The sequence below is a fragment of the Bubalus bubalis genome, chromosome 3, assembly GCF_019923935.1.
Source record: "Bubalus bubalis isolate 160015118507 breed Murrah chromosome 3, NDDB_SH_1, whole genome shotgun sequence".
Taxonomy (NCBI): domain Eukaryota; kingdom Metazoa; phylum Chordata; class Mammalia; order Artiodactyla; family Bovidae; genus Bubalus; species Bubalus bubalis.
In genome coordinates this window covers 18582710-18609612 of record NC_059159.1, presented here as the reverse complement: position 1 = coordinate 18609612, position 26903 = coordinate 18582710, and the positions used below count along the sequence as shown (strand labels likewise).

General features: G+C 51.1%; 1 protein-coding gene across 5 annotated transcripts in view; it reads left to right on the top strand.

The window, feature by feature from the left end:
* The window catches only part of DBF4B (DBF4 zinc finger B), a 33037-nt gene extending 8655 nt beyond the window's left edge, over positions 1-24382 (top strand). The window contains exons 3-14 of one of the 5 annotated variants that reach the window (XR_006549427.2): positions 3433-3587; positions 5583-5768; positions 6716-6766; positions 7566-7653; positions 8773-8846; positions 10543-10576; positions 12012-12057; positions 14483-14614; positions 19530-19638; positions 19767-19891; positions 20749-22640; positions 23608-24382. Coding sequence is in view for 3 of the 5 variants with exons in the window: in XM_044938887.1 (XP_044794822.1) it covers positions 3433-3587; positions 5583-5768; positions 6716-6766; positions 7566-7653; positions 8773-8846; positions 10543-10576; positions 12012-12057; positions 14483-14614; positions 19530-19638; positions 19767-19891; positions 20749-21748 (2000 nt within the window). In the remaining 2 variants the exon portion in view is untranslated. Of the gene's footprint in view, positions 1-3432; positions 3588-5582; positions 5769-6715; positions 6767-7565; positions 7654-8772; positions 8847-10542; positions 10577-12011; positions 12058-14482; positions 14615-19529; positions 19639-19766; positions 19892-20748; positions 22790-23604 lie in introns of those variants that run through there. The other 4 variants (XR_006549428.2, XM_044938887.1, XM_025279962.2 and 1 more) reach the window with 4 other exon arrangements.
* The last annotated feature ends 2521 nt before the right edge of the window (positions 24383-26903 follow it).

The following is a 26903-nucleotide window of genomic DNA, read 5'->3' as shown; positions in this document are numbered from 1 at the left end:
CAAAGGTTCGTCTAGTCAAGGCTATGGTTTTTCTTGTGGTCATGTATGGATGTGAAAGTTGGACCGTGAAGAAGGCTGAGCGCCGAAGAATTGATGCTTTTCAACTGTGGTGTTGGAGAAGACTCTTGAGAGTCCCTTGGACTGCAAGGAGATCCAACCAGTCCATTCTGAAGGAGATCAGCCCTGGGATTTCTTTGGAAGGAATGATGCTAAAGCTGAAACTCCAGTACTTTGGCAACCTCATGCGAAGAGTTGACTCATTGGAAAAGACTCTGATGCTGGGATGGATTGGGGGCAGGAGGAGAAGGGGACGACAGAGGATGAGATGGCTGGATGGCATCACTGACTTGATGGACGTGAGTCTGAGTGAACTCCGGGAGTTGGTGAGGGACAGGGAGGCCTGGCGTGCTGCGATTCATGGGGTCGCAAAGAGTCGGACACGACTGAGTGACTGATCTGATCTGATCACATGTAAGTCAAACATCTCTTCCCAAGGACTTCCTTGGTGGTGCCGTGGCTAATACTCCAAGCTCCCAATGCAGGGGGCCTGGGTTCAATCAGTGGTCAGGGAACTAGATCCCACATGCCACAGCTAAAGATCCCACCTGACGAAACTAAGACCCAGTGCAGCCAAATTAAAAAAAAAAAAATCTCTTCCCCAAGTAGTTTTTGGTCTAATGGAGTGAGTAAACAAGAATATGAAGCCAAAAATACTAGAAGTACAGATAATAAGTAATTTGTAACTCAGAAAAAGAAAAATAGTATCTCATCAGGGCAAGCAGGGTTTAACTGAGGAGATCCAATTAAAAGCCTGACTGGATGGTAGGTAGGCGAGTTGCAGGAATTTATAGAATCAAAGTTTTGTAGAAAACTTTTAAAAATATCAGGTCCAGGGGCTTCCCTGGTGGCTCAGTGGTAAAGAATCCACCTGCCAATGCAGGAGACACAAGTTCGATCCCTGATCTGGGAAGATCTCACACGCCTCAGAGCAACTAAGTCCGTGCCACACAACTATTGAGCCTGTGCTCTGGAGCCCGGGATCTGCAACCATTGAGCCCATGTGCTGCAACTGTTGAAGTCCACATGCCCTAGAGCCCGTGCTCCACAGCACGAGAAGCCACCGCAGATAGTGTCTGTCCTCTTAGTTTTGTCAGGCTCATATGTCTGTTTACTCTCTCCTTTGGGTCCACCTCTGACTTCATTGGAGAAGGAAATGGCAACCCACTCCAGTGTTGTTGCCTAGAGAATCCCAGGGACGGGGAGCCTGGTGGGCTGCCATCTATGGGGTCGCACAGAGTCGGACATGACTGAAGCGACTTAGCAGCTGGACTGCAGCACGCCAGGCTTCCCTGTCCATCACCCACTCCTGGAGCTTGCTCAAACTCATGTCCATCAAGTCGGTGATGCCGTCCAACCATCTCATCCTCTGTCGTCCCCTTCTCCTCCTGCGTTCAATCTTTCCCAGCAACAGGGTCTTTTCCAATGAGTCAGTTCTTTGTATCAGGTGGCCAAAGTATTGGAGCTTCAACTTCAGCACAAGTCTTTCCAATGAATATTCAGGACTGATTTCTTTCAGGATTGACTGGTTTGATCTCCTTGCAGTCCAAGGGACTCTCAAGAGTCTTCTCCAACACCCCAGTTCAAAAGCATCAATTCTTCGGCACTCAGCTTTCTTTATGGTCCAACTCTCACATCCATACATGACCACTGGAAAAACCATAGCTTTGACTAGACAAATCCTTGTCAGCAAAGTAATGTCTCTGCTTTTTAATATGCTATCCAGGTTAGTCATAGCTTTTCTTCCAAGGAACAAGCATTTAATTTCATGGCTGCAGTCACCATCTGCAGTGATTTTGGAGCCCAAGAAAATAAAGTCTGTGACTGTTTCCATTGTTTCCCCATCTATTTGCCGAGAAATGATGGGACCAGATTCTATGACCTTAGTTTTTTGAATGTTGAGTTTTAAGCCAGCTTTTTCATTCTCCTCTTTCACTCTCATCAAGAGTCTCTCTAGTTCTTCTTCGTTTTCTGCCATAAGGGTGGTATCATCTGCATACCTGAGGTTATTGATATTTCTCCCTGCCATCTTGATTCCAGCTTGTGCTTCATCCAGCCCAGCATTTCTCATGATGTACTCTGCATATAAGTTAAATAAGCAAGGTGACAATATACAGCCTTGACTTACTCCTTTCCCAATTTGGAACCAGTCCATTGTTCCATGTCTGGTCTTAACTGTTGCTTCTTGACCTGCATACAGATTTCTCAGGAGGCAGGTCAGGTGGTCTGATATTCCCATCTCTTTAAGGATTTTCCACAGTTTGTTGTGATCCACACAGTCAGTGAAGGAGCAGTAGATGTTTTTCTGGAATTCTCTTGCTTTTTCTATGATCCAATGGATGTTGGCAATTTAATCTCTGATTCCTCTGCCTTTTCTAAATCCAGCTTGAACATCTGGAAGTTCTCAGTTCACATACTGTTGAAGCCTGGCTTGGAGAATTTTGAGCATTACTTTGTTAGTGTGTGAGATGAGTGCAATTGTGCGATAGTTTGAACATTCTTTGGCATTGCCTTTCTTTGGGATGAAAACTGACCTTTTCCAGTCCTGTGGCCACTGCTGAGTTTTCCGAATTTACTGGCATATTGAGTGCAGCTATCAGGGCTTCCCTGATAGCTCAGTTGGTAAAGAATCTGCCTGCAATGCAGGAGACCCTGGTTTGATTCTTGGGTTGGGAAGATCCGCTGGAGAAGGGATAGGCTACCCACTCCAGTATTCTGGCCTGGACAACTGGGGTTGCAAAGAGTCGGACACAACTGAGTGACTTTCACTTTCACTTTTTAAATTAATTAATTAATTAATTTGGCTGCCACTGGATCCCTATGGCATGTAGGATCTTAGTTCCCCAACCAGGGATTGAACTGGTGTCCCTTGCATTGGCAGGCAGACTCTTAATTACTGGACTACCAGGGAAGTCCTGATAGTTCATTGGTTTTTATTGCCAAGTAGTATTCCATCATATGAATGTGCTGCATTTTGCTGTTTTATTCACATTTGAATTGTTGCCACTTTGGGGCTACAGTGAGTAATGCTGCTATGAACTTGATCTGGATGTATGTTTTCATTTCTCCTGGGAGTATGCCTAGGAATTGGATTGCTGAGTCTTATGTTAACTCTATACTTGACCTTTCAAGAAACAGCGGCACTGTTGTCTAAAGTGGCTGCACCATTTTACATTCCAACATCCATGTATGTGGATTGTGTTTCTCTGCACCTGGGCTTCCCAAGGGCAGGAGCAGGAGTCTCGTGTCCACCTTGGTGGCCAGGGCCTGGCCAGGCACCACACAGGGGCTGTCGGCCGCAAAGGCTCCTTGACCCCCAGGGGTCTCTCTTACCTCAAGCTTTTCACTGTCTTCCCCTTTATTGTTGTCTTCTAGGAGCTCAGCTCACAGTTTCCAGTTGTCTGGGAAAATGCCAGAAGAGCTCACCAGATGCCAGGAGGCAGCCCTTTTCTGGAAAATCCTTCTACTTGGATCTGCCTGCCGGCAAGAACCTCCAGTTTTTGACGGGGGCCATTCAGCAGCTGGGTGGGGTAGGTAACCTGCTTCTCCCCTGTGGTGCCATGTGCCTTCATGGATTCAAGGGCAGGAGCTGGAGAAGGGTTCTGCCTGTGACTTCCAGGTATTTTCAGGGGTATCACTGCATTTTCCAAAGCAGCTTAAATGTAAACCATTTTTTAAAAGTAAAGATAATTTTTTTTTTCCTAATTAGAAAAGTAATTTCTGTTCATTCTAGAAATCTGGAGAACTGAAACAGCAGAGTGGCACTGCTAAGGAGTGGACTTGTTGGGATAGGAGAAATGTGTGGCCATGAAATCATTTATCTTTTTGCCATATTACAGAAGGTAGACAGACATACTCCTTCAACCTATCACTTTAAAGATTTTTTTAAATTGTGATAAAATTTATATGACATAAAATATGCCTTTGTAATTGTTTATAGGTTCATTCTTCTTAATTTAAAAAAAGTTTTTTTTTTTTTTTTTTTTTAATTTTGGCTGCCATGGGTCTTTATTGTGGCACACAGGCTCAGTAACTGCAGCATGTGGACTTAGTTCCCCAACCAGAGATGGAACCCATGTCCCCTGCATTGGAAGGTGGATTCTTAATCACTGGACTACCAGAGAAGTCCCTGTAAATTAATTATTTTAAAATTCATGGACATTAATTACATTCACCCTGTTGTGTAACCATCACTCTCTGTTTCCCAAACTTTTATCACCCCAAACAGAAGCTCTGTAACCTTTAAGCAAGAACTTCCCTTTTCACCTCCCCCTACCTCCCCAGCATTCACATCTACATTATGTTTCTGAATTTGCCCATTCTAGATATGTGGTATCAGCGGGATCACTGATGTTGGTCCTTTTGTTTCTGGTTTGTTACACTTTAACATAAAGCTTTCAAGGCTCACCCATGCTGTAGAGTAGATCAGAGTTTCCTTTCTCTCTCATGACTGAATAGTGCTCCACTGTATGGACAGACCACATTTTGCTTATCCATTCATACGTTAATGGACACTCGGTTTGTTTCTGCATTTTAGCTATTATGAATAATGCTGCTGTGAACATGGGTAGACAAGTGTCCATTTGAGTCCCTATTTTCAATTCTGTTGGACGTATACCTCGGAGAGGAGTTGCTGGGTCGTGTGGTAATCCATGTTTAGCTTTTGAGGGACCGCAACTTCTTTTTTAAACCTAAGTGCCAGGTTTCTCTCGTCAGAGAGATCATCCATCCTTCCTTTCACAGGGTGCTGGGGCCGGCTGGTCCTGGCTCATGAGAACCAGTTGTTAACATCTCTTTCCACTCCCACATTAAGGGATGTCATATGGCTACCTTGAAATCAGCCCCAGTAGTATTTTACCCCACAGAAACCAGCAAACGCTACAAAGCAGGGCTTTTTTTTTCCCCCTTTCCCCCCAAGAGTCCGGCATTAAGCATTTGCCAGCTCACTACTGCTTATTTCCATCTTTTCTTCTTCCACCAGACATGAGTTGTGTCATTGTGTTTCCAGCACTGTTTTGGGTTTCTTAGGATGAGTCAGACCCTCTCAGTGTCATAAAGGGCTTGCAGGTAAGATGAGCGGACACTTACGCAGCTGAGTAATATCCAGAACCCAATTTTATTTCAGGCTCCTCTTCGTAGTGTGGTAAAGATGACAGATGCAGCATCTGGATGGCCCAGTGTATCTTCACAGCAAAACCATGGCTTAGCCAAGCTCCTGATCCTCCAGTCCCATCAGCGTGCTCTCTCTCTGGGCAAACCCTCACCAGTCAGATATTCAGAGCCCACAAGGCTCTGCTGGGAGGACTACAGTTCTGGAGTCAAGAACCTGTGTCCTGTACATAAACCTTATTATATTTTGGGATGATGTCTTCTCAGGGGCCCAGCACAGGATTGCATCTGGTCTATTTAAGGACATTAATTCTGCAGCTTCTGTGAGCCAACCTGATTTCCTTCCTCGACCTGTCAATATTGATGATTCTACTTCTGCCTTTTGGGTTTCAGCCACCTCTGTGATCTGGTTTCAGGTAATTGAGGGTTTTCTGAGCAAAGAAGTAAGTTACATCGTGTCCAGCCGCAGGGAGGCGAAGGCCGAGAGCAGCAGGACAAGTCACAGAGGCTGCCCCAGCCCCAGCGAGGTCACAGTGGACACACCGCCCGTGGCCAACCCAAAAGGCAGCCGTGCTAGGCCCGCACAGAAAGCCATGGACCCAGTAAGAACCTCGTGGGGCGGGAAGTGTGTGTCTAGTAAACGAAGGAAGTAGGCCTTTGTGAGCCCACTTCAACAGTTTCTGGTTTTAGTTTCATCTGGTTTATTTTAATCTCTCATTTGAATTCAGGGGCTGAAACTATCTTATCACAGCTCTGGATCCACACACCTCAGTGACATGCCATCCCTATGCCCTCCCTTCTGTGATAAATATTCACTTTTCCTGGGACTTCAGAGTCTGAGATTCAGAAACAGTAGGGGAGGACTTTCCTGGTGGTTCAGTGGTTAAGAATCCACCTGCCACTGCAGGGTCCATGGGGTTGATCCCTGGTCCAGGAAGATCCCACATACCATGGGGCAGCTAAGCCCGTGCACCTCAGCTACTGAATCTGTTTGCTCTTGAACTTGCGCTCTGCAACAAGAGAAGCCCACACACCACAGCTCGAGTAGCCCCTGCTTACCACAACTAGAAAAAGTCCACGTGCAGCACTGAAGACCAGCACAGCCAAAAATAAATAAACATTTTTTTAAAAAATAAGAAAAAGAAAGAAACAGTAGGGGAATAAACCAGAGAGGGCTTGTTAGGATTGACTGACACTTGTCTGCTGGGGAGTGTGAGCTTTTAAAGAGAGGTCTAAAAAAATAACAAAGAAGAAGAAGAGAGGTCTCGGGACCTTTGTAACACTTGACCTTGGGTGAATTCAAAATGCCCCTCCCCAGGCTTCAGGCCACCCAGGCTGCAGCTCCCTGTGAGTGACCCGAACCTGAGGATGGCTTTACCTTTACCTCTGGAAGGTTCTCCCAGCTTTCACTTCTGCCGCTGCTCAGCTGTCCCTGCTCCCAGCTTTCCAAGGGACATGACTCCCAGACATCCTGGCCAGCCCCTGTGGAAACGTGTGTTTGTGCGCAGGTGGTCTCCACAGCTCCCCCATCGCTCCTTTCTTCCACCAGGTGCCTCTGAGCAGAGGGAAGGAGCTCCTGCAGAAGGCCATCAGAAACCAGGTGAGCAGAGGGGGCCGGGCTGGAGGCCGGTGTGTCTGGCGCAGGGAGAGAATAACCCCGCCTCCGAAGGTTCTTCTGAAGCACTGACACAAAAGGCATGCCCGGCCAGGCTTGTAGCACTGTCATGATTTCCTCCCTTCTGACGAGGAAGTGGGGCTCAGAGGAGTTCAGTCATCTGTCCAGAGTCACCCAGGCTGGAGGTGGAAGAGCCAGGTTTTGACTCCATGATCTTAAGAACCTGGGAGAAATGCGGTGGGGTGTCTTTCGCACGTAGCTATGTATCTCTTCTGTGAGGACCCAGGGCCATTACAGTTGAGTGGCAGCAGGAAGAGTTAATGTGATCTTGCAGAGGACTGGTTCAAGTGCCATCAGGCGGGTGCCCCGGCCATGGTCTGTGACGCAGGAGGGTGGTGTGGCCAGTGTAGCTTCCTGTACGATGAGGGTGGTGTTTATTGTGTCCCTCCTGTGGGCTCAGAGCGTTCCTCACAGAAGCTCTCCCGACAAGCCGCTCACATGAACACACATGTCCCTTCCTGGTCCCGAGGTGGCTGGAGCAGAGCCACCAGCCAGATCAGCCACCCGTCCCTCCCAAGGTGGCCAGCCCCCTGCGAAGGACAGGGTCCTCCCAGGGTTTGAAGTCGACTTTCCAGGCTCTGTGCTTGCTCCCCTGCCCACCTTCTCGCAACAGCTCCGCACATGGATGACCTGGAGCTCCCAGAAGCCAGGCCAGCCTGTCCCCAGGTGGTTGAGCCTCAGGCGGGGGTCTCGTCCTCCTGCCTCACTCCACTTGTCTTTCCAGGGCAGCAGCAGTGGAGGCGGCAGTGGACACGGCAGCAGCCTCCTGAGCAACGCCCGCTCCTGGGGGGTGCAGATTCTCCACGTGGATGGTACTCTTCCTGCCCAGGGCCGCAGAGGGGAGGGTTGGCAACTTTGCCTGGGAACCTGGGCTGTGAGAAGGGTCCGCGTCATGTACTGGCTGAAGCCAGATGTATTCAGTCACTTACTGTGTTGGTCCACAGAGGTGGAGAGCAGCCGCAGCAATAGCAGAGCGCAGGTGCTGGGAAGGGCTGCTTCCTTTAACCCCGGTGCCAGCTTTCCTCAGCAGGATTGAATAAGAACCAATCCTAATATCCATTACCCCTTATCAGGCATTTACTCTGAACTAGGAAACACCTCATTTAATCCTCACCACAGTCCCTGCCCATTGTACAGATGAGGAAGTTGAGCCTCAGAGAATAGATTGAGTAAATTACTCATAGTCTTACCAGGCCCACATTCCCTCCTAGTTTGGCTCAACTACATTTCCTGTTCTTTCTTTCCTCTAGGGTTTGCCACACATTATAACCACCTGTGTGCAGGCTGTAATACATTTACATGAGAGCAGCTGTCTTGAATCTGCTGGCAGTGGCCAGCCCTCCTACCCAGCTCCACTTTGAGTCTGGCATTTTCTCTGACCCATTAAAGGGGGCAGGTCTAGATCCAGCCTGAGATCTGTCGGAGGGGCAGGGAGCTGTGCCAGGCAGGTCCTGGTCTGGGATGGTGGGAGGTTCCATCGTCTCTGGAAAACCAGCCATTTCTGACTTGATCTAATTTCCTGCTTTTCTGTGTATTAGAGAAGCTCCAGCATGTATAGCTCCTGCTGGGTCTCCCACCAAGGATATAACTGAGTAAATGCCATGGCTTGATCTCCCCCACAAAACTGCTCTTCAGTAGCACCTTAAAGCCCTTTATGGGTCATCAGGCACCTCCTGTTCAAGACTTGTATTCAGTGCTCCAAAGGAGCATGCATCCAGCACAGGTACTTTTCCAGGGATAGAGCACCCTGCGCTCTCTTTTATTATCAGCAGGTGCAGAGATGACACGTAGCCAGAAGGTGGCAGGCAAGGCTGGCGTGATCCAGTGAGCCAGGCCAGGTGGGACCTTCAGTCCCCCGGCCCCAGGACAGGGCTGTGCTGGGGAAACAAGAAGAGGAAGCCTTTGGCCACAGCCCTCTGTTTCCTCCCCAGAAATGCTGATACGGGTGCAGCAACTGTCTCTTGATGCTCCACGTGTGAAGAAACAAGGGCTGAAGAAGCCAGAGGTAAGTCATCCCCTCCCAAACCAAAGGGAAATGGGAAAGGCTGTGACAGCATTGGCAAATCCATGACCTGCCGCAGCCGCCTCCTCCCGGCCTTGCTGGGGAAGTGGGAGGAACACAGCCTCTCAGCTCAGCCCTGGTGCCCGCAGCCCTGTGTGGGGCCAAGGACTGCCTGCAGCTAAGTCCTCATGGCCTGCTGGCCAGGCTGCCATTCTGGGGATAGTTCTTGGTCTGGAAACGAGCCTGCAGATTGCATGGGTGATGGCAGGGGGGTAGTGGCATTTGAAATAGCTGCCATATTCCAAATTCTTGTTTGGCTTTTCCTTCTTTTTCTGGGGTTAGAACTGTGTACTACCTCAAGAGAGCCCAGGCTGATTTAAAGCTGCAGGGTCTTCACCCAGCCCTGAATTCAAGGAAGAATCAGGCTCTACAAGTCTGTCCAGGGCCTGGCACCCAGGAGAGGGACCACATCTAAACCAGGTGGAACGCTCAGCCTCACCAGCCCTCACCCCACCCCCTCTGGTCTGGGCATCTTTAAGGTTTTGCTGTAATGTATACAGGCCTTCCCTGATGGCACAAGCATTAAAGAATCAGCCTGCAATGCAAGAGACCAGAATTTGATCCCTGGGTTGGGATGATACCCCCTGGAGGAGGAAATGGCAACCCTCTGCAGTATCCTTGCCTGGAAAATTCCATAGACAAAGGAGCCCGGCTGGCTACAGTCCATGGGGTCGCATACACTGAAAGTCTCTTTCCCCTCCGACTTCTGCTCCCCAACCACCAAGCTCCCTCCCTGAGGTCAATAGTGTGAACAGTTGTGCAAACGTCCTTCCAGGACTCCCAAGTATCTACAAGCAAATACATCGAAATTCCCCCCTTTTACGCAAATGTGTAGTATTATTACTTTGCTTTGTTCGCTTAATAATCTCTTTTGTAGCTACTTGGGACTCTTTTGGGGCAAGTTTTGGGTGCAGTCTGCTGATGGGGGAGGGCCTATTGAAGGCTTCTTTGGGCTGTGTTGGCCCTGGTGGTGTGCCCTGGAAGAGAATCTGGAATCCCCTTGGGCCCAGAGGCCCAGACAGTTATATAGCCGCTGGATCTCTTATTCTATCCACACCCTCCCAACTCTTTAGCTGATTTTTTTTTAATTTTGTTTCATTTGGCTTGTAACATTAGCTTTGTTTGACCTTGGCCTGAAAGCCAGTTTTGACAAACACAGTCAGGGTGTGTAAGATAGGGTGCTGAAAACCAAAAGGCATTGTCTTCACCCTCATCCTGTCGGCTGCCCTGGCATGCCAGCCGCGCCCAGAGTACACGGGCTGCTGCCAGTGAGCCCCTCCTCGGCGCCAGGTGTGTCACCTGCTGCAGTTTCATCTGTGCCACATCCGGGGTGTTAGGTGGGAACCCCGAACATCATGGGCGGCACGGGCCCCATTCCCACGGTGGTGGGGTTTGCTCCTCAGCCCTTGCTTGCTCTTTGCTCTGCCCTGCATTCCTTGCACAAAGTCAGGGCCCTTGAGATTCACGCTCAGAGCTCACCATGCAAAGAGCATGGTGCTCAGGTCTGCTCCAGCTCAGGGTCCAGCCGTGGGCAGAAAGCTAAAGTGGGGCAGACGAGCAGCAGCTCGGCTCACCGGGCCCAGTTCCTCGACCCCCCTAGCTCCCTCACATCCTTAACCTATTTTTCCTTTCCATTCAGGGAACATGTCCAGCAGAGTCAAGAACACGGAAAGGTCAGTGCAGGAGCTCTTCCTCATTTAATTGCCATCCCTCCCTCCCTAAACGCTTCCCCACGACTCCCTCTGTGGCAGCATCTGCTCACTTTTCTGCGGCAGGAAGCAAGTCCAGGTTGTGTACAGCCTCGTCCTGTTGCCAGGGCCCGAGCTTCAGAGAGGAGGGCAGCGGGAGAGGGACGTCTGTGAGCAAGTCCAGGGCTGCTGGGCCGGGCCTTTTGTGTAGAGCCAAGACCTCCTGTGGTTGCTCTGGCTCCTGCAGCCTCTGGCTGTTCCCAGGCATCGATGGAAGTTCAGCATCCTTTTCTTTCTGATTCAGGAGCAGTTTGGGGTGGGCAGTTTGACAGCTGCCTACTACTTTCAGAAATGCCAAACTCCCTGAAATTGACAAATAGGCAGATTGACGGGCCCAGCTCCCGGCTCCTCTTGGACAGCAGGAAAGTTTCTCCCCCTGGATATTTCTCCCAAAGATGCTCTGTCGGTGGCATTTATTCGTGCACAAGTGGGAACTAATAAGGAAAGTCACTTGGCACCTCTTACGCTTGTAAATCAAGGAAGTCTGTGGGAGAATTGATTTTAATCACTGTGTCAGTTAATTAGAAAGACGAGGAGTCGCCCCAAAAAAGTAATTAAGGAAGAAAGGCTGCTTCTGCTCGGGCACTGGGAGCTGAGAAGCACCAGCCTCTTGGGGATTTGGTGGCAGCTAGCTGTGCCCAGCCTTTCGGTGCCTCAACTGCCCCTTTGACAGGACTTGGGCATCGTGGAAGGGCAGAAGGGGTTTATAATGCCTCAGAGAATCTGTAAACTGTGCAAATAGCCAGCTAGTAGGGGACAAATCTCTTGATTAACTGACTCCAAATCTGTTTTCCCAGCACCCCTTTGCCCTATTTTTTTCAAGAACCAGATTTCACTTTTTTTTTTTTAACTGTCCTTCTGCCAAGACCTCGAAACACTCTTCAGTTCTCCTCCTTGCTGTTCCTGCCCTCCAGAACCCCAGACTCCTCATGGAGAATTCTGTCTGAGAACCATCCTCAGGCCCCCTTGGGATTCTGAGACACCAGGAGTTAAGGTCTGGGAAGGAGCTGAGGCTCTTAGCAGAAACCAGCAAGGACTGGGTTTCTCTTACCCAGCCAGGTTCCTGACTCTCAAGGTTGACAGCCTTCAGCACCCACATGCAGGAGGCTGAGGGTGGGCACATTTAGGACCCTGGGGCACTGTGTAGCCTCTCCCCCCAAGGGTGGTAGAGGCTGGGGGAGATGGCAGCAGGGGCCTCACTCAGCCAAGGGAAGGGCACTCCTTGGGGCCATGAGGTCTCTGGCTCTGAGAGCCTCTTGGGCTTTGGCAGAGCCTCGTCTCTCTGAGCATTTCCTGTGGGCAGAGCTTAGGCTCTGCACCAGGGCAGACAGATGGCTGACGGGCGCACTCTTCCTTCCAGTGGCCAGACTGAAGGCACCGTTCCTCAAAGTCGAAGATGAAAGCAGGTGAGTGGACCGCCAGACCTACATGGAGAAGAGGTACTCAGGGGCCCCAGGCTGCCATGGGGAGGTCTCATAGATCACAGGAGCCATGCCCAGCTGGCACTCCTCTTGATCATGAGTCAGAGGTTAATAATCCTATAGGTGAATTCCTTCCTTATTTTTTAAATATTTATTTATTTGGCTGTGCCAGGTCTTAGTTGCAGCACGTGGGATCCAGTCCCCTGACCAGGGATCGAACCTGGGCTCCCTGCACTGGGAGCTCAGAGTCTTGGCCACTGGACCACCAAGGAAGTCCCTGAATTCCTTCCTTTCAAAGCTCTGCTTTTTTGAGTCTGTGATGTTGCATCCAGGCTGTTTGACTCCCCATTTCCCCCATGTGTACACTGACACTCAATACGAAATCATTGCTGGTGTTAGTGCTGGTCGTCTCTGCTAAAGTGAGGATCTCTGCAGTGCTATTGGGGTTCCCTTGTCAGACCACCTTGTATCAACACTTGACCAAGCCTTTCCATTTGCTGTGTAAAACCCTTTCCTGGTATGTGTTATCTCCTCATAGCCATGGGTAAAACTGCCATGAGAAGAGTCCATCCTCTTCCCAGTGGGGAAACTGAGGTCAGAGACATTAAGGGCCACGAACACAGCCACTTTGCTAGTAAGTCTCAGTCTGAGGCTAGAGTCCACATCCAGCCTGGGGCCCTCTCCCCTCTGCCCTGTCTGTCCCCGTGAGGGCCCTTTCTTACCTAGCAGGAGGGTCACATCAATGATAATCTGATGAGCTGTTAGCCACCTGGGTTGTCACTGACTCTTCGGTAAATACCAGATTAAAAGTCTGTGAAAATCTAGAATTAACCCCAGAAGTTTTTTTAAAGCCCAGGCGTCCCCAGAAGAGACTCCTGGGTCAGAATGCTCTGTGTCCCTTAGCTTTGGGCTGGCCACCAAGAGACCCAGCCCCAGGAGCCCGGCAGGCCTGCCCATGCCTCACCTGACAGTGGCACACTGGACAGAGTTGGCGCTGGCGGCTCAAAAGCCAGTAGAAGGAATCCAGGGCTGGAAGGAGGCCCTCTCATCTCCCCTTCCGGGCAGGTGGGGGAGGGGCATGTCCTGCGCAGTCCACCCTTCACAACCAGCCGGGTACAAGTAGTCATGACTGGACCGTTGTGGCTGAGACACCACTAGGGCCTTAGTATCTCTGCACATGGAGCTGAGCCTTCTCTCTATCCTTCTTTGCATGCTGTTCTAAAGCAGGCGCTCTTCAAAACCCAACATAGCCACACCAGCCTCAACTTTTCAACCTCCTCAACAGAAACAAAATAACACAGAGGAGAGCGAAAGGCGGGTACCAGGGCTGTGAAGGGCGCCTTCTTCTCCTTCAGGATCCAAGAAGACATTTTATTTTGGCTGTGCTGTGCACTCTACGGGATCTTGGTTCCCCAACCAGGAATCAAACTTGGGCCCCCTGCGGTGGAAGCTCGGAGTCCTAGCCACTGGACTGCCAGATAAATCCCCAAGAAGACTCATTGGTTAATTTCCTCCTGAGGCTGCAGGGTTTCAATATGTCCCTGGAACCCAGGGCCTGCTTTCCCCTGGAGCACCGTCCACTGTACCGCAACATGGTGTGGTCAGGGGCTGCCGAGTACCCACAGATCACCACGTCTGGCTCCGAAAGTCTCCTGAATGTGAGCTACTTAAGGCAAACGACTCAGTGTATGTCTGACTGCCCAGAACCTTCACTGCACCTCTCTTTTCCATTCAGAGCATCACCCCTCAGATAGTACAAAGGCCCAGCCCATAGCAAAGATATTCCTCTTCATGGAACAGGAAGATCACTGATCTGGTCTTAATATCCTTGCGTTTAGATTCTGCCAGGCTAGAGTTCTCAGAGGTCACTTGAGGGTCGAGAAACAAAATGGAAAGGTGGGAGGAACTAGATCAGAAGTTGGGAGACGTAGCTTCCCATCTGGACTTGGCTGCTTATAGGTCATGAGCCCTTGGGCAAGCCACAGAACCTTTAGGGCTTCGTTTCCTCTTCGTGATATAAAACATGAAAACACCGTTATTCTGCTCAGCTCAGAGGTTGCAGGATATGGGGGAGGCAGTGATTGTAAACAGGCTTGGAAAGTAGACAGGAAGAGTGTTCATTTAAAATATTAATCTAACCCAGTAAGGCAGATAAGAATGTTGTTCTAGTATTTAAAAGCTGGGCAAGTGAGGGATTTCCCTGGTGGTCCAGTGGTTGAGATTCTGAGCTTCTAATACAGGGGGCATGAGTTTGATCCCTGGTCAGGGAACTAAGATCCCACATGCTGTGTGACATGGCCCAAAAAAGATGGGCAGGTGAGAGTCTGCTTTATTAAGATGGGAATTCTCAGCATTTGGGCTGGCCCCTCTTCCTCGCCTTTTCCCTTCCCCACTGGAGTCAAAATGGAAGTTTTGTGTGTTTCAGGAAGTTTCGTCCTTTCCACCTTCAGTTTAAATCCTTTCCTGAAATTTCTTTTCTGGGACCCAAAGCCGCCAGTCCTTTTGAGGCCCCGATGACTCCAAGCAGCTCGCACCATACCAGGTGGGTCTTTCTGGTTCCTGAGTACAAGGGCTGGTTCCAGGTCAAAGTCCTCCCCGCTGGGGGCTTGCTGGTCAGCCTGGGGAATGGCCATGTGTTAGCTCCTTAGGCAAAGTCTATTCTGGGAACTTAGCCCAGAGAAGAGGGACACCGGGAGTGTTCATCCGTTTTATCTGGTGTTCTCCATCCGTACTGAAGAACTTGACTTGTGTCCAAAGGGCATGAGGCTGGTTTCTGAACCTCGGAGTATAAACCTCCTTTCTTAGAGTCTCCTTGTGAAAGTGAAGTCGTTCAGTCATGTCTGACTCTTTGCAACCCCATGGACTGTAGTTTAAGGGAGTCTCCTTGGGGGCCTGTTAAAAATGCAGGTTCCTGGACTCCCCCCCTGCGGAATCACAGTCTCTGGTGATGGAGACCCCAGAGCTCCATGCTCCCGGGCTCCCCACGTGGTTTCAGTGCACGTCCACATTTGAGGCCTTTGAAGCTAAACATAGCAGGCAGAGGGTCTGGGGGACCTGCCACACTGTGTGGCCTGAAGTGACTTGTAGGCTGCTTGGTACCCCTACTCTGCAGATAGATGAGTTTGGACCCTTCATTGACCAACATGCAGAAGGCATGCAGTTCAGGTGATGATCTGGACACTTTCCCAGACCTTTCTAACCTACGGGCCAGGAGACTAGAGGGCAGATGCCCAGCCCGAGGGTCCCCAGTGCCAGGGAGGACCTGTGGTTTACACCAGCAGACAGGGGCTAAGGGGTCAGGAAATAGTGCGAATGGGAGGAAAAACAGAAAGGGACTGTGGCAGTAGATAAAGAGCGGAGGAAGGCGAGAACAAGCCAGGGTGAAGTCTAAGGGCCCTTCATCCCTTTCCCAGAAGATACAAGGGACACAAGAGGGGCAGCCCAGCGGCTGCCTGGGCTGGGGCTGCGGGGGGTGCTTGGCCTGGGAAGGCCTGGGGATGGCACAGGAGCTGATAAAGGGAAGATGAAGGGTTTACAGTGAAGCGTCTGTATTCTTTGCCTATCCTCCAATCTCTAGACCATGAGTCTCTCCAGAGAGAGTTTATGGACAGTACATCGTGTACCCTTTGTTCTCTCTTCTCACAAAGAGTAGCAAAATATTCACTGTGCTGGATCTTGCTTTTTTTTCCACTGAATATTTCTTAATTTCCTATTAGTACCTGAAGAGCTTCTTCATTCCCTTTAATCACTGCAGGGTATTCCATGGTATGGATTTACCGTATTTTATTTAACATACGCGTGGATGATTTCCAGTCTTTTGCGGTGAATAGTCTTGTTCAGAGTAAATTTATGATTGTTCAAGTATATTTGCAGGACAAATTCCTAAAAGTGGAAATGCCAGGTCAAAGGGTGCCTACATTTATAATTTTGAGAAGTGCAGCCAAATTGCTCTTCGTGGAGGTAATGCCAGGGCACACTTTCACTCGCAGTGGACCAGAGCCCATTTCCCGTCCCCGAGGCTCAGATGGTGAGCTGTCAGACTTGTGACTTCAGCCAGTCTGGTAGATCAAAACCCATATCTCAGTGTAATGCAGTTTTCATTTTTCTCTTTATGAATGCGCTTAAGTATGTTTTCCTATGTTGGATCGTTTGAATCTCTCTTTTTTTAAATCTCTTTTTGTGTGAACCTTTTTCATAGCCTTTGCCAGTTTTTCTATTCAGTTATTGATCACTTATTGATTTGTAAGGAGCCCTTGGCTATGCTATTAGTTATAAATGTCCTCCTCAGTTCCTGGTGTGTTTTTTTGAGTTTGTTTATATTTTCTACCATGCATATATATATATTTAATTGTTTGTCGTTGAGCTTTTTTACTGTTTCCTGGGTTTTGTGTCATACTTAGAAAGTCCTTAGGGGAATAGTTTGGACCCACTGAATTTGCTCAAATACCAGTACCTTACAGGCCGTTTAAAAATGCAGGACTGACTACAAGTAATAAATGCTGGAGAGGATGTGGAGGAAAGGAAACCCTTCTACACTGTTGGTGGGGATGTAAATTGGTGTAGCCACTGTGGAAAACAGTATGGAGTTCCCTTAAAAAATTAAAAATAGAGTTGCCATATGACCCAGCAGTCCCACTCATAGGCATATATCTGGAGAAAATGCTAATTCAAAAAGATACTTGCACCCCAATTTCATAGCAGGAATATTTACGATAGCCAAGACACAAAACCAACCTAAATGTCCATAAATGGATAAAGAAGATGTGGTGTATATATATATATGTACATATATATATGTATACACACACACAGTGAAATACTGCTCTGCTCAACCATAAGCAAGACTGAAACAATGCCATTTGTAGCAACATGGGTGGATTTAATAGAGATTATGAGTGAAGCAAATCAGAGAAAGAGAGGTATCATATCACTTATATGTGGAATCTAAAAAATAATACAAATGAATTTATTTACAAAATAGACTCACAGACATGGAAAACAAATTTATGGTTACCAAAGGGGAAAGCAGATGGAGGAGGGATCAGTTCAGTTCAGTTCAGTCGCTCAGTCTTGTCTGACTCTTTGCGACCCCATGGACTGCAGCACGCCAGGCTTCCCTGTCCATCACCCACTCCCAGAGTTTGCTCAAACTCATGTCCATCAAGTCGGTGGTACCATCCAACCATCACATTCTCTGTCGTCCCCTTCTCCTGCGTTCAATCTTTCCCAGCAACAGGGTCTTTTCCAATGAGTCAGTTCTTCATATCAGGTGGCCAAAGTATTGGAGCTTCAACTTCAGCACAAGTCTTTCCAATGAATATTCAGGACTGATTTCTTTCAGGATTGACTGGTTTGATCTCCTTGCAGTCCAAGGGACTCTCAAGAGTCTTCTCCAACACCCCAGTTCAAAAGCATCAATTCTTCAGCACTCAGCTTTCTTTATGGTCCAACTCTCACATCCATACATGACTACTGGAAAAACCATAGCTTTGACTAGACAAATCCTTGTCAGCAAAGTAATGTCTCTGCTTTTTACTATGCTGTCCAGGTTAGTCATAGCTTATCTTCCAAGGAGCAAGCATTTAATTTCATGGCTGCAGTCACCATCTGCAGTGATTTTGGAGCCCAAGAAAATAAAGTCTGTCACTGTTTCCCCATCTATTTGCCACGAAGTGATGGGACCAGATGCCATGATCTTAGTTTTCTGAATGTTGAGTTTTAAGCCAGCTTTTTCACTCTCCTCTTTCACTTCCATCAAGAGGCTCTTTAGTTCCTCTTCACTTTATGCCATAAGGGTGGTATCATCTGTGTATGTGAGGTTATTGATATTTCTCCCAGAATCTTGATTCCAGCTTGTGCTTCATTCAGCCCAGCATTTCTCATGATGTACTCTGCATATAAGTTAAATAAACAGGGTGACAATATACACCCTTGATATACTCCTTTCCCAGTTTGGTACCAGTCCGTTGTTCCATGTCCAGTTCTAACTGTTGCTTCTTGACCTGCATACAGGTTTCTCAGGAGGCAGATCGGGTGGTCTGGTATTCCTATCTCTTTTAAGAATTTTCCACAGTTGGTTGTGATCCACATAGTCAAAGACTTTGGCATAGTCAATGAAGCAGATGTTTTTCTGGACTTCTCTTACTTTTTCTATGATCCAACAGATGTTGGCAATTTGATCTCTGGTTCCTCTGCCTTTTCTAAATCCAGCTTGAACATCTGGAAGTTCTCAGTTCATGTACTGTTGAAGCCTAGCTTGGAGAATTTTGAGCATTATTTTGATAGCGTGTGAGGTGAGTGCAATTATGCGGTAGTTTGAACATTCTTTGCCATTACCTTTCTTTGGGATTGGAATGAAAACTGACCTTTTCCAGTCCTGTGGCCACTGCTGAGTTTTCCAAATTTGCTGGCATATTGACTGCAGCACTTTCATAGCATCATCTTTTAGGATTTGAAATAGCTTAGCTGGAATTCCATCACCTCCACTAGGTTTTTTCGTAGTGATGCTTCCTAAGGCCCACTTGACTTCACACTTGAGGATGTCTGGCTCTAGCTGAGTGATCACACCATCGTGGTTATCCGGGTCATTAAGATCTTTTCTGTATAGTTCTTCTGTGTATTCTTGCCACCTCTTCTTAATATCTTTTGCTTCTTTTAGGTCCATACCGTTTCTGTCCTTTATTGTGCCCATTTTTGCATGAAGTGTTTCCATGGTACCTAATCTTTTTGTAGGGATCTCTAGTCTTTCCCATTCTATTGTTTTCCTCTATTTCTTTGCATTGATCATTTAGGAAGGCTTTCTTACTTTTCCTTGCTATATCAGATGGATATATCAGATGGAGGAAGGATAAATCAGGGTTAACAGGTTGGGATTAACAGATACAAAGTACTGCATATAAAATAAACAAGAAGGTCCTACTGGATAGCACAGCTGAGCATATTGACTATCCTGTAATAAACCATAATGGAAAAGAATATGAGAAAGAAAAAAGAACTAAATCACTGCTGCATACCAGAAACTAACACAACATTGCAAATCAACTATACTTCAGTTAACAAATCAAAACTCAAATGCAGGACTGAAATTCAAAGTCAGGCTTGAGAAAGATGTGAAAGTCCTCAGGGAAGGTACAGCTGTGTGGGTCAAATGACCCTGGGTTTGGGTATGAGCATGGAGCTGGAACATCATCAGGGATTCTTGCCTGTGGTTTGAGGTGTGTGGGTGGGATCAAGATGGAGCTAAGATGGGGTACTCACAGAGAGGCCTCATTCCTTGCTGCCTCTCCTGCCCACCTTGTACGAGTGGTGCCAACTGTAGGCAGGCCAGTCTGTGCCTGCCCTACTCTGGCCATTTTGGTCCCTCCTCCCCCACTGGCCTGGACTCCAGGCCACAGGGCCGCAGTTCACTCTAAGGGCTCCAGCAGTGACCACTTTGCCCCACCCTGTATTCTCCCCAGAGAAGCCAAGGACCAGGAGCCAAGCCGGCGATCGGCTGCCTGCACTGTGCCCAGGAGGAGGAAAGGGTACTGTGAGTGCTGCCAAGAAGCCTTCGAGGAGCTGCATGGGGTGAGCTCCTTCCCCACCACGCAGCTGCTCCCAGACGGTCTCTCCACCCTGGTGAGGTTGGGTGGTCTGCTTGTGTCCTGCCCCAGCCTAGTCTAACATGCCCCCCTGCCTCCTCTCACCCCGGGCAGCATCTCCAGAGCCCCAGGCACCAGGGCTTTGCCCTGGAAGCCCACCTGTACGCTGAAGTCGATCGGATCATTGCCCAGCTGAGCCACAGCTTTGCAGACGTCCCCTTCCAGGCCAGCCTCCCCGGGTAAGCACCGCCATGCCACCCTGCCGTGGGTGGCGGGCACGACCGCCTTCTCAGCTCTCCTGCTGCTGCCCTGAGGTGGAGAGGAACCCTTGGGTTGGCGACAGCAGAGGCCTGGCTGTGGTCCCTCACCTTTCTTACTCCTTCCTTCCCTTTCTTTTCCTGCCATCTTCTGTTCTGTTCTTCTGGGGGTGGTCAAGGGAAGGCCTCCATTTGGGGCTTCAGCCCATCAGATCAGGACGGACCCCAACCAGAGCTCCCTTCCTAACGCCACAATTGGGGACGCAGGGGGAGCAATTCAGCTGTCGCTGCTGCTCCTGGCATGTGTCTGGTCATGTGCCTGTCTGGCCTTCTAGAAGTAGGGTGGGGGATTCCTGGATCTTTCCTGTGTAGGTGAAAAGGAGGGTTTCCTGCTTCTCTAGAATTTTACCCCAGAAAGGATGGCAGAGGATTTGGCAGAATCCCAGGGCCCTCTGAGCAGCACTCCCCTCTGCTGCCCACCAAGGAGCTGTGGCTTCATCCCCTGCACCCCCAAGTCTCCACCTCAGGCAGCCTCCCTGGGCTCAGGGTGGACAGCCAGGATCTGTGCTGCTTTCTCTAGCCACCAAAGGGCAGCCTCCTCCATGACTGCCTTATTAAACAGAGCAGCCTCTAACCTGTTCCTCTGGCCAGCCCCAACCACAGACCGCAGAGCCAAGAATAGGCCTTTCACCTGGGACCCAGAATGGCAGCTCTTTTCTGAACACCAAACCCCATAAGGGTAGCACCATACGGGCCTCCACTGTGCCCCCAGCCCGGGAGGACCCCTGCTTGCTCTGGAGTTGAACTCTGTGACCCACTGGGTGTTTCTGTCCCCACAGGCAGCCAGGCTCCTTGGCTTCCGACTGTGACCCTCTGTGTCCTGAGCTTCCGCCTCCCCACTGGCCCTCCCCTCTCAGGGCAGCGTCTCCCTGGAGGAAGAAAGACGGTCATCAGCCGGCCCCAGGTGCCACCGAGCATGGTGGGACTATGAGTGGCATGAAGGCAGCGGCAGAACCTGTGGAGGCTGGCAAGACTCCTGGACCGATAGCAAGCTGCCGGGAGCTGAAGGGGTCAGCTGACAGCTTTGTGGACCCCCCAGAAACCCCAGGGTCTGGGAGCTCTGCTTACCAGGACCTCCTAACCAGCTCAGGACTTGCTGAACTCTCCTCTGGCCCAGAGCTGCCTCATTTTGGCCACAAGCGGAAGGTTCAGTTCCCCAGTGGCAGTGCCGAAAAGAGGCCGGGCGCATCCTGGCCACAAGCCTCACTCCTTGTCCCGAGAGCCCCCAGCCCCTGTGGCACCCCCAGCTCCTGTGGCATCAGGACAACCAGCAGCAAGCACCTTCCCCTTCCAGGCCATGTGCCCAGGTCTCTGGCCTCCCTCCAGCCTGTGCGCCACCCACAGGAAGAGACCTGCCTCTCCCTCCCAGGCAGCCCCCCAGTAGGTTGGCAGAGTGCTGGGCCACACAGGCCCCCTGGCCTGGGGGAGGAAGGCCCCCAGGACCTAAGTGTTCTGAGAGTGCCACCCCTGGCCCTGTCTCCCAGCAGGCTGAGCAGCTCTGGGCCAGCTGCCAGCCCACCTGCCCTCAGCTGCAGGCACGGAGCCCCCAGGAGGACCTGCAGAGAGCCTGGCTGCCTCTCCCCGCCACCCTCTGCCAGCCGGCGGGCGGACCAGCTGCTCCCCATGGTTCTGGACCTCCCAGCCTCTTCCAGGCCCCTGACTCCCAACCCCAGCCCACCGCCAACAGAGAACTACTTCTATGAGTCCCCGCCCACCCCTGGGCATGCAGCTCTGGGGCCAGACAGCTCCCAACTTGAGGGCAAGTTATACGTCAGCTGAGGGCTGCACACCCAGCCCAGGCTGACCTGACACACAAGGAGGAGCCGGCCCAGAGCCTGGCCCTGGACGACCATTGCCGAGCTCTAGGTGCATTAGATGGAGCCAGTCCTCCCAGCCACCAGGTCTTTGGGGCTGGGGGCTGCCCTCTCCAGCCATGGATCGTGCAGGCACGGCCAGCTGCTCAGACCAGGAGGCAGGGGCAAGGTTGGCATAGGGAGGGCCCACAGAGAAGCCAGAGCAGCAGGAGTCCTGGCCTGGCTTCCTGTCCCTCTGCAGGCACTTGCTCAGCCAAGAGGGTTAGTTGTCAGTGTTCCCCACCCCCACCCCAGCCTCCTTTCCCACAAGCGTGTGGCTCTCCTGCTTTCCGAGATGCTTGTGTGTTGTCCCCTCCCCCAGCCCCCCACGCTGGTGCACACAGATCCTCAGGAACATATGAAGCAGAGGAGGGGCTCGGCTGCGCCATTTCCAAAGCTCCCTCCCCGCCACACTTACTGGGGGCCCAGCACTGACCCTCCCCTGAGCCCAGGATGTGGCCTGAACCCCTCTGGGGACCCCTCTCAGCTCTTCCCTGCCGCCTCAGCTCCGGCTGCCCACCCAGAGTTCTGTTCCAGGGTCAGTAGCTCACCTGCCAACTTCTGCATCCCCCTCCTTCCCCGAGGACCTCCCCCCATTTCTTTCAGCTGAGCCATTAATCTGGAGACAGAGATGAGTTTGCTATCGATTCTTTGACCACTTTTTTTTTTATTATTATTACATCTTGTACTGTGGTTCTTCTCACCCTTCTCTGCCTCTGTGTTTGTCTCTTTAAACGTTGAAGCTTCCAGAAGCCTGCTGCTATTCTGTATCTCATTTTGGAGGAAGAAACTTGGGCAGAGGGGGCGCCTAGATGCAGGTGAGGACCTGAGTTGTTAGTTTGGAAATAGAACAGCTATGTGTACAATGCTCACAGAAATCAGGTTTGGCCTTTTCATGCCATCCCGCTAAATTTCACAATTAATCTTGGTTCAGGAGATGTAAAATAAATTTATTAATAACAAATAGTAAAGAGATGGGGCTGGTGTGTGATCTGCCCTTCAGGGCCTTGATCTGCCCTCCAGGGACCCATGCAGGCTGACAGCCCAGCAGATACAGACAGAACAATGAGGTAGCAAGCTGGTGCCACCTGCAAGTGGGAGAGCGTGAGTAGGTGCCCCCACCCTCCGCAGGCCTGGCCCCAGAGGGCTCAGGGGAGGTGGGGGTATGCCTGTCCAGTCTGCTTAAGTCACTCACTGGCCCTGCTGCCCACCTCACAGTTGCCTGAAGCGGGCATACATGCCACCCACTCCCAAGGAAAACCCCTTTGCTCCAATGAACCAGGGCTCCAGGTCCTCCTCTCCGCCTGGAGTCCAGACAGTAGCTTCTTTCCAGGCCTCATGGGTGCATCTCTTCTACAATTCAGGGACATGCCTCGTCCCCCACTGCCTTTCCCGCGACACTGCCTCTTGAGTGGGGAGCTCCCCCGCCCCTTTCTCAGACCTCTGAGAGCCTCACGTGCTATTCACTCAAAGACTGACACACCAGGTCCTGATGCCCTTGTCACCGTCTGCCCAGGACCTCGCATCCAACTATATGGCCTTCCCCTCCCATTTCAGCAACTTGATGTGACATCTGGACATCACATCGCTGCCAGGTCAAGCCCCAACGTTACATCTCCCTGCCTCCAGGTCTCTGTTCCGGCTTCTAGGATGTCAGTTGAGAGAGGAACCCAGGCTACCTGAGCCCAGAGCCAGGACAGCGAGGTGCTGCTTGACACAAGCCCCTTGGTGGCTCCTCCAGACGGGCACTGTTCACACCTCCTTCCCCTCCCTTCGTCTCAGCAGATGACTTTGACCCAGCAGGACAGCCTCAGCCTGCCATGCCCCCTTCAGTCTGACTCTCAGAGGATGCAGCGTGCCGCCGTCTGCTCTCCAGCCCACCCCGCCAGCCTTGGCAGTGTCCTCCTCCGGCTCGTCACCTCTCCTTCCTTCTGACCGAAAACTCCAGCCTGGAGAACACTTGCATTGATTCAGCAGCTTAAAGAGAGCTCCCTTCTGTTCTCTGGCTACATCTTGCGGTCTACAGCCACTGCCTCCGTGCCCGAACCTCCTGCCCCGTCCAAACCTCCGCGGTGGCTCTACCCAAAGCACTCCACTAGGATCGTCCCTTCCAAGGTCACCTCGGAGAACCTGATAATGACCAAAATTGGCATCCTTTTCCTTTTTTCCACCTTGTTGGAACCTGGCTCCCCTGCTCCCGCTGACCTCAGGTTCCCCTCCCTCCCCCAGCCTCTGCCCTCTCTACCACGGGCACTGGTTCCCTCAGCAGCCCCAGCCCACAGCCCCCAGCCCTCACTGCCTCTCCAGATGTGAGTCTGGGCCCTTGTTCTCACCTCCCAACTCTGGTTCTTTCAGCGAATTGGTAGCTCCACCCCTGACTCCCTTCTGAGTTCCAGTCTTCACCCATGCTGGGTGAGAAGGCAGGAGATTTAGCCACACTCAACACAAGACCCTTTACTACCCTGGGTCTTGGTTTCCTCATCTTTAAGTGAGGGGCTCATGTGAGATGATTTCAAGGGTCCTTCCTCCAATAATAAAAAAAACCACAACCTCCTGTGAATCCCTTGTATGCCTCCTGTTCTACTTGCCTCAGAGGGACTCGCCCAGAACTCAGTCCCTGTGCGAGAACCACTCCCCTGCCCGCCCCGTCTTACATCTCTTCCCCTTTCTCTGGCAGCCCCAGGCCTTCCTATTCCCTCTCCCTGTTGACCCTCCTCCCCTTAACCCACCCTGCCTCCCTGCCCTCTCCGCCACCTCCTGCCAGACCACCCTGGGCCATCCAGCCCCTGTGTGCCCACTTTTAGGCCCTGACCTGACCCTTGACAACAGCCAGAATGCTCTTCAAGGCACACCCTCCATATTCTCCATGAATCCTGTAGACTTCAAGTCACGCAGGCCTGAGTTCAAATCCAGGTCCTGCCACTCTGTGACTCTGGGCAAACTCCTGAAAGTCAGCTTTCTAAATCTAAAGAAGTAAGAGTCGTTGCCACCTTACTAGGGAGTCAGAATGAAAGCTTGGTCTTCCCCTAGTGGCTCAGAGGTAAAGACTCCACCTGCCAGGACAGGAGACATGGGAAGACCCCACATTCCTCGGAGCAACTAAGCCCCTGGGCCACAACTGTTGAGCACACGCTCTATCGCCCGGGAGCTGCAACCACTAAGCCCATGTGTCACAACTACTGAAACCCGCGTGCCCTATAGTCTGTGCTGCAACAGGAGAAGCCACCACAACAAAAAGACTGCACGCCACAACCAGAGAGCAGCCCCCGCTCGCGGCGACTAGAGAAAGCCCACGCAGCAACAGAGACCCAAGCACAGTCAGAAATCAGTATTAGTAAATAAAAATATATTTTAAAAGAATTAAATACATTGGCGAGGTGCATGGCACATTGTACACACTCAACAAACATATTTCAACCCCCACCAACAAACACACACCTGTGAGTCCTCTGTTCTAGAAATTTCAATGGAGCTGATTTTCACTCATCTCCCTCGTTCATGGCTTGCTGACCCAAAGCCCCATCTCCAGTGTAAATCTGTGGATGAAGCCACTAAAGGATTGTATGAGACACTCCATCCCTGAGCTCCCCGGCTTGCCAGCAGCTGGTTCTCCACAACTCCAGGAGGATCGCTTGCATCGGGCAGAAGTGGCAGTGGAGCACTGTGCTCTTGGGCCTTTGGGGGCACGATCGCAACGCATGACTCCAATGCAAGAGACACCGGTTTAATCCCCGGTCCAGGAAGATTCCACACGCCTCAGAGCAGCTAAGTCCATGGACCACAACTATTGAGCCTGTGCTCTAGAGCCCAGGAGCTGCAACTACTGAAACCCGAGTACCCGAGGGCCTGTGCTTCACAAGAGAAGCCACCACAATGAGAAGTCCAAGCACCACGACTAGAGAGTAGCTCCCACTCACAGAGAAAACACAAGAAAAGCCCACGCGGCAACCCAAGACTCAGAGCAGCCGTAAATAAATAAACAAGTAAACAAAAAAGAGGAGGCCATCCAGACAGCCAGGAGGGAGGAGACCAAGGCTTCCCTCCAAGAGATACTCAAATGACAATAGCAGTCCTCTCCTGGTTGAAAAGGACGGTGATGAGACTTGGGAGGCGGCAGAAGGAACTCCTTGTTCTAGTGCTGCGGGCATTTCCCTACTCCCCGACCCCTCAGTATCATGTCATCAGCCTCCCCACGTGCTGGGTAGAAGGGACACCGAGGCCCCCAAGCCATAAAGGAGTCCCTTGGGTTTTGGACAACGGCCAGGAGCTAGTTTCTTCCTCGGGAGTGTTAGGGCGACATGAACGCTGCGAGCTCAGGGTGAGTGAACCCTTGTCACCAGGCGCTCTTCTGAGCTCCAGAGGCTCGTCCACACAGTTATCCCTCTGCATCACTGTTGGGGAGCACTTTTGAAGCCCCATTTCCCAGGTGAAGAAACGGAGGCTCAGAGAGATTGGAGGACTTGCTCCAGGTCACACAGCTGTTAACCAGGATTGGGACCCCAGTGGGTTTCCTGGAGCCCTTTCCCACCTCTCACCCTGCCTCCTTGCCTGGCATGGCCTCTGCTGCAGGCCTCTCAGACTAGGTGGGGGTCTGGGGGCCTCTGTCAGCAGGATCCCTGCCCACTGAGCCACCCCAGGTCCAGGGCAGCAGACTCCCCTCCCTAACCTGCAGCTGCTGCTGGGTGGGACTAGGTCTTCGCCCCGCATCAGCTCAGCTTGGCCCCTGTGCAGAAAAATTTGAAGGGAAAATTGGCTGAAGGGCAGGAAGAACTGCACAGGAGAAGGAGGCCCCAGCCTCCTGACAGTCAGGGGCTCCTGAGGGAGGGCTCTGGGGGGGACCAGAGCCTAACAGCTCCCCCAGAGGGTGGCCCAAGGGTGATGTCAGGATGACAATGGCCACCAACCTCTGGTTTCTTCCGAGTGGGAGAAACAAGCGATGGGCCGAGGGTCCAAAGGAGCCCCCACAGCTGTGAGGTTGTTGGGGGGTGGGGGCACTCCCCCAGGAAAACTAACCTCTCTTTGAGGGGGAGGCACAGGCCCTGCCCTCAGGGCCCCCAATTTAAGGAGAGAACCCATCCTTG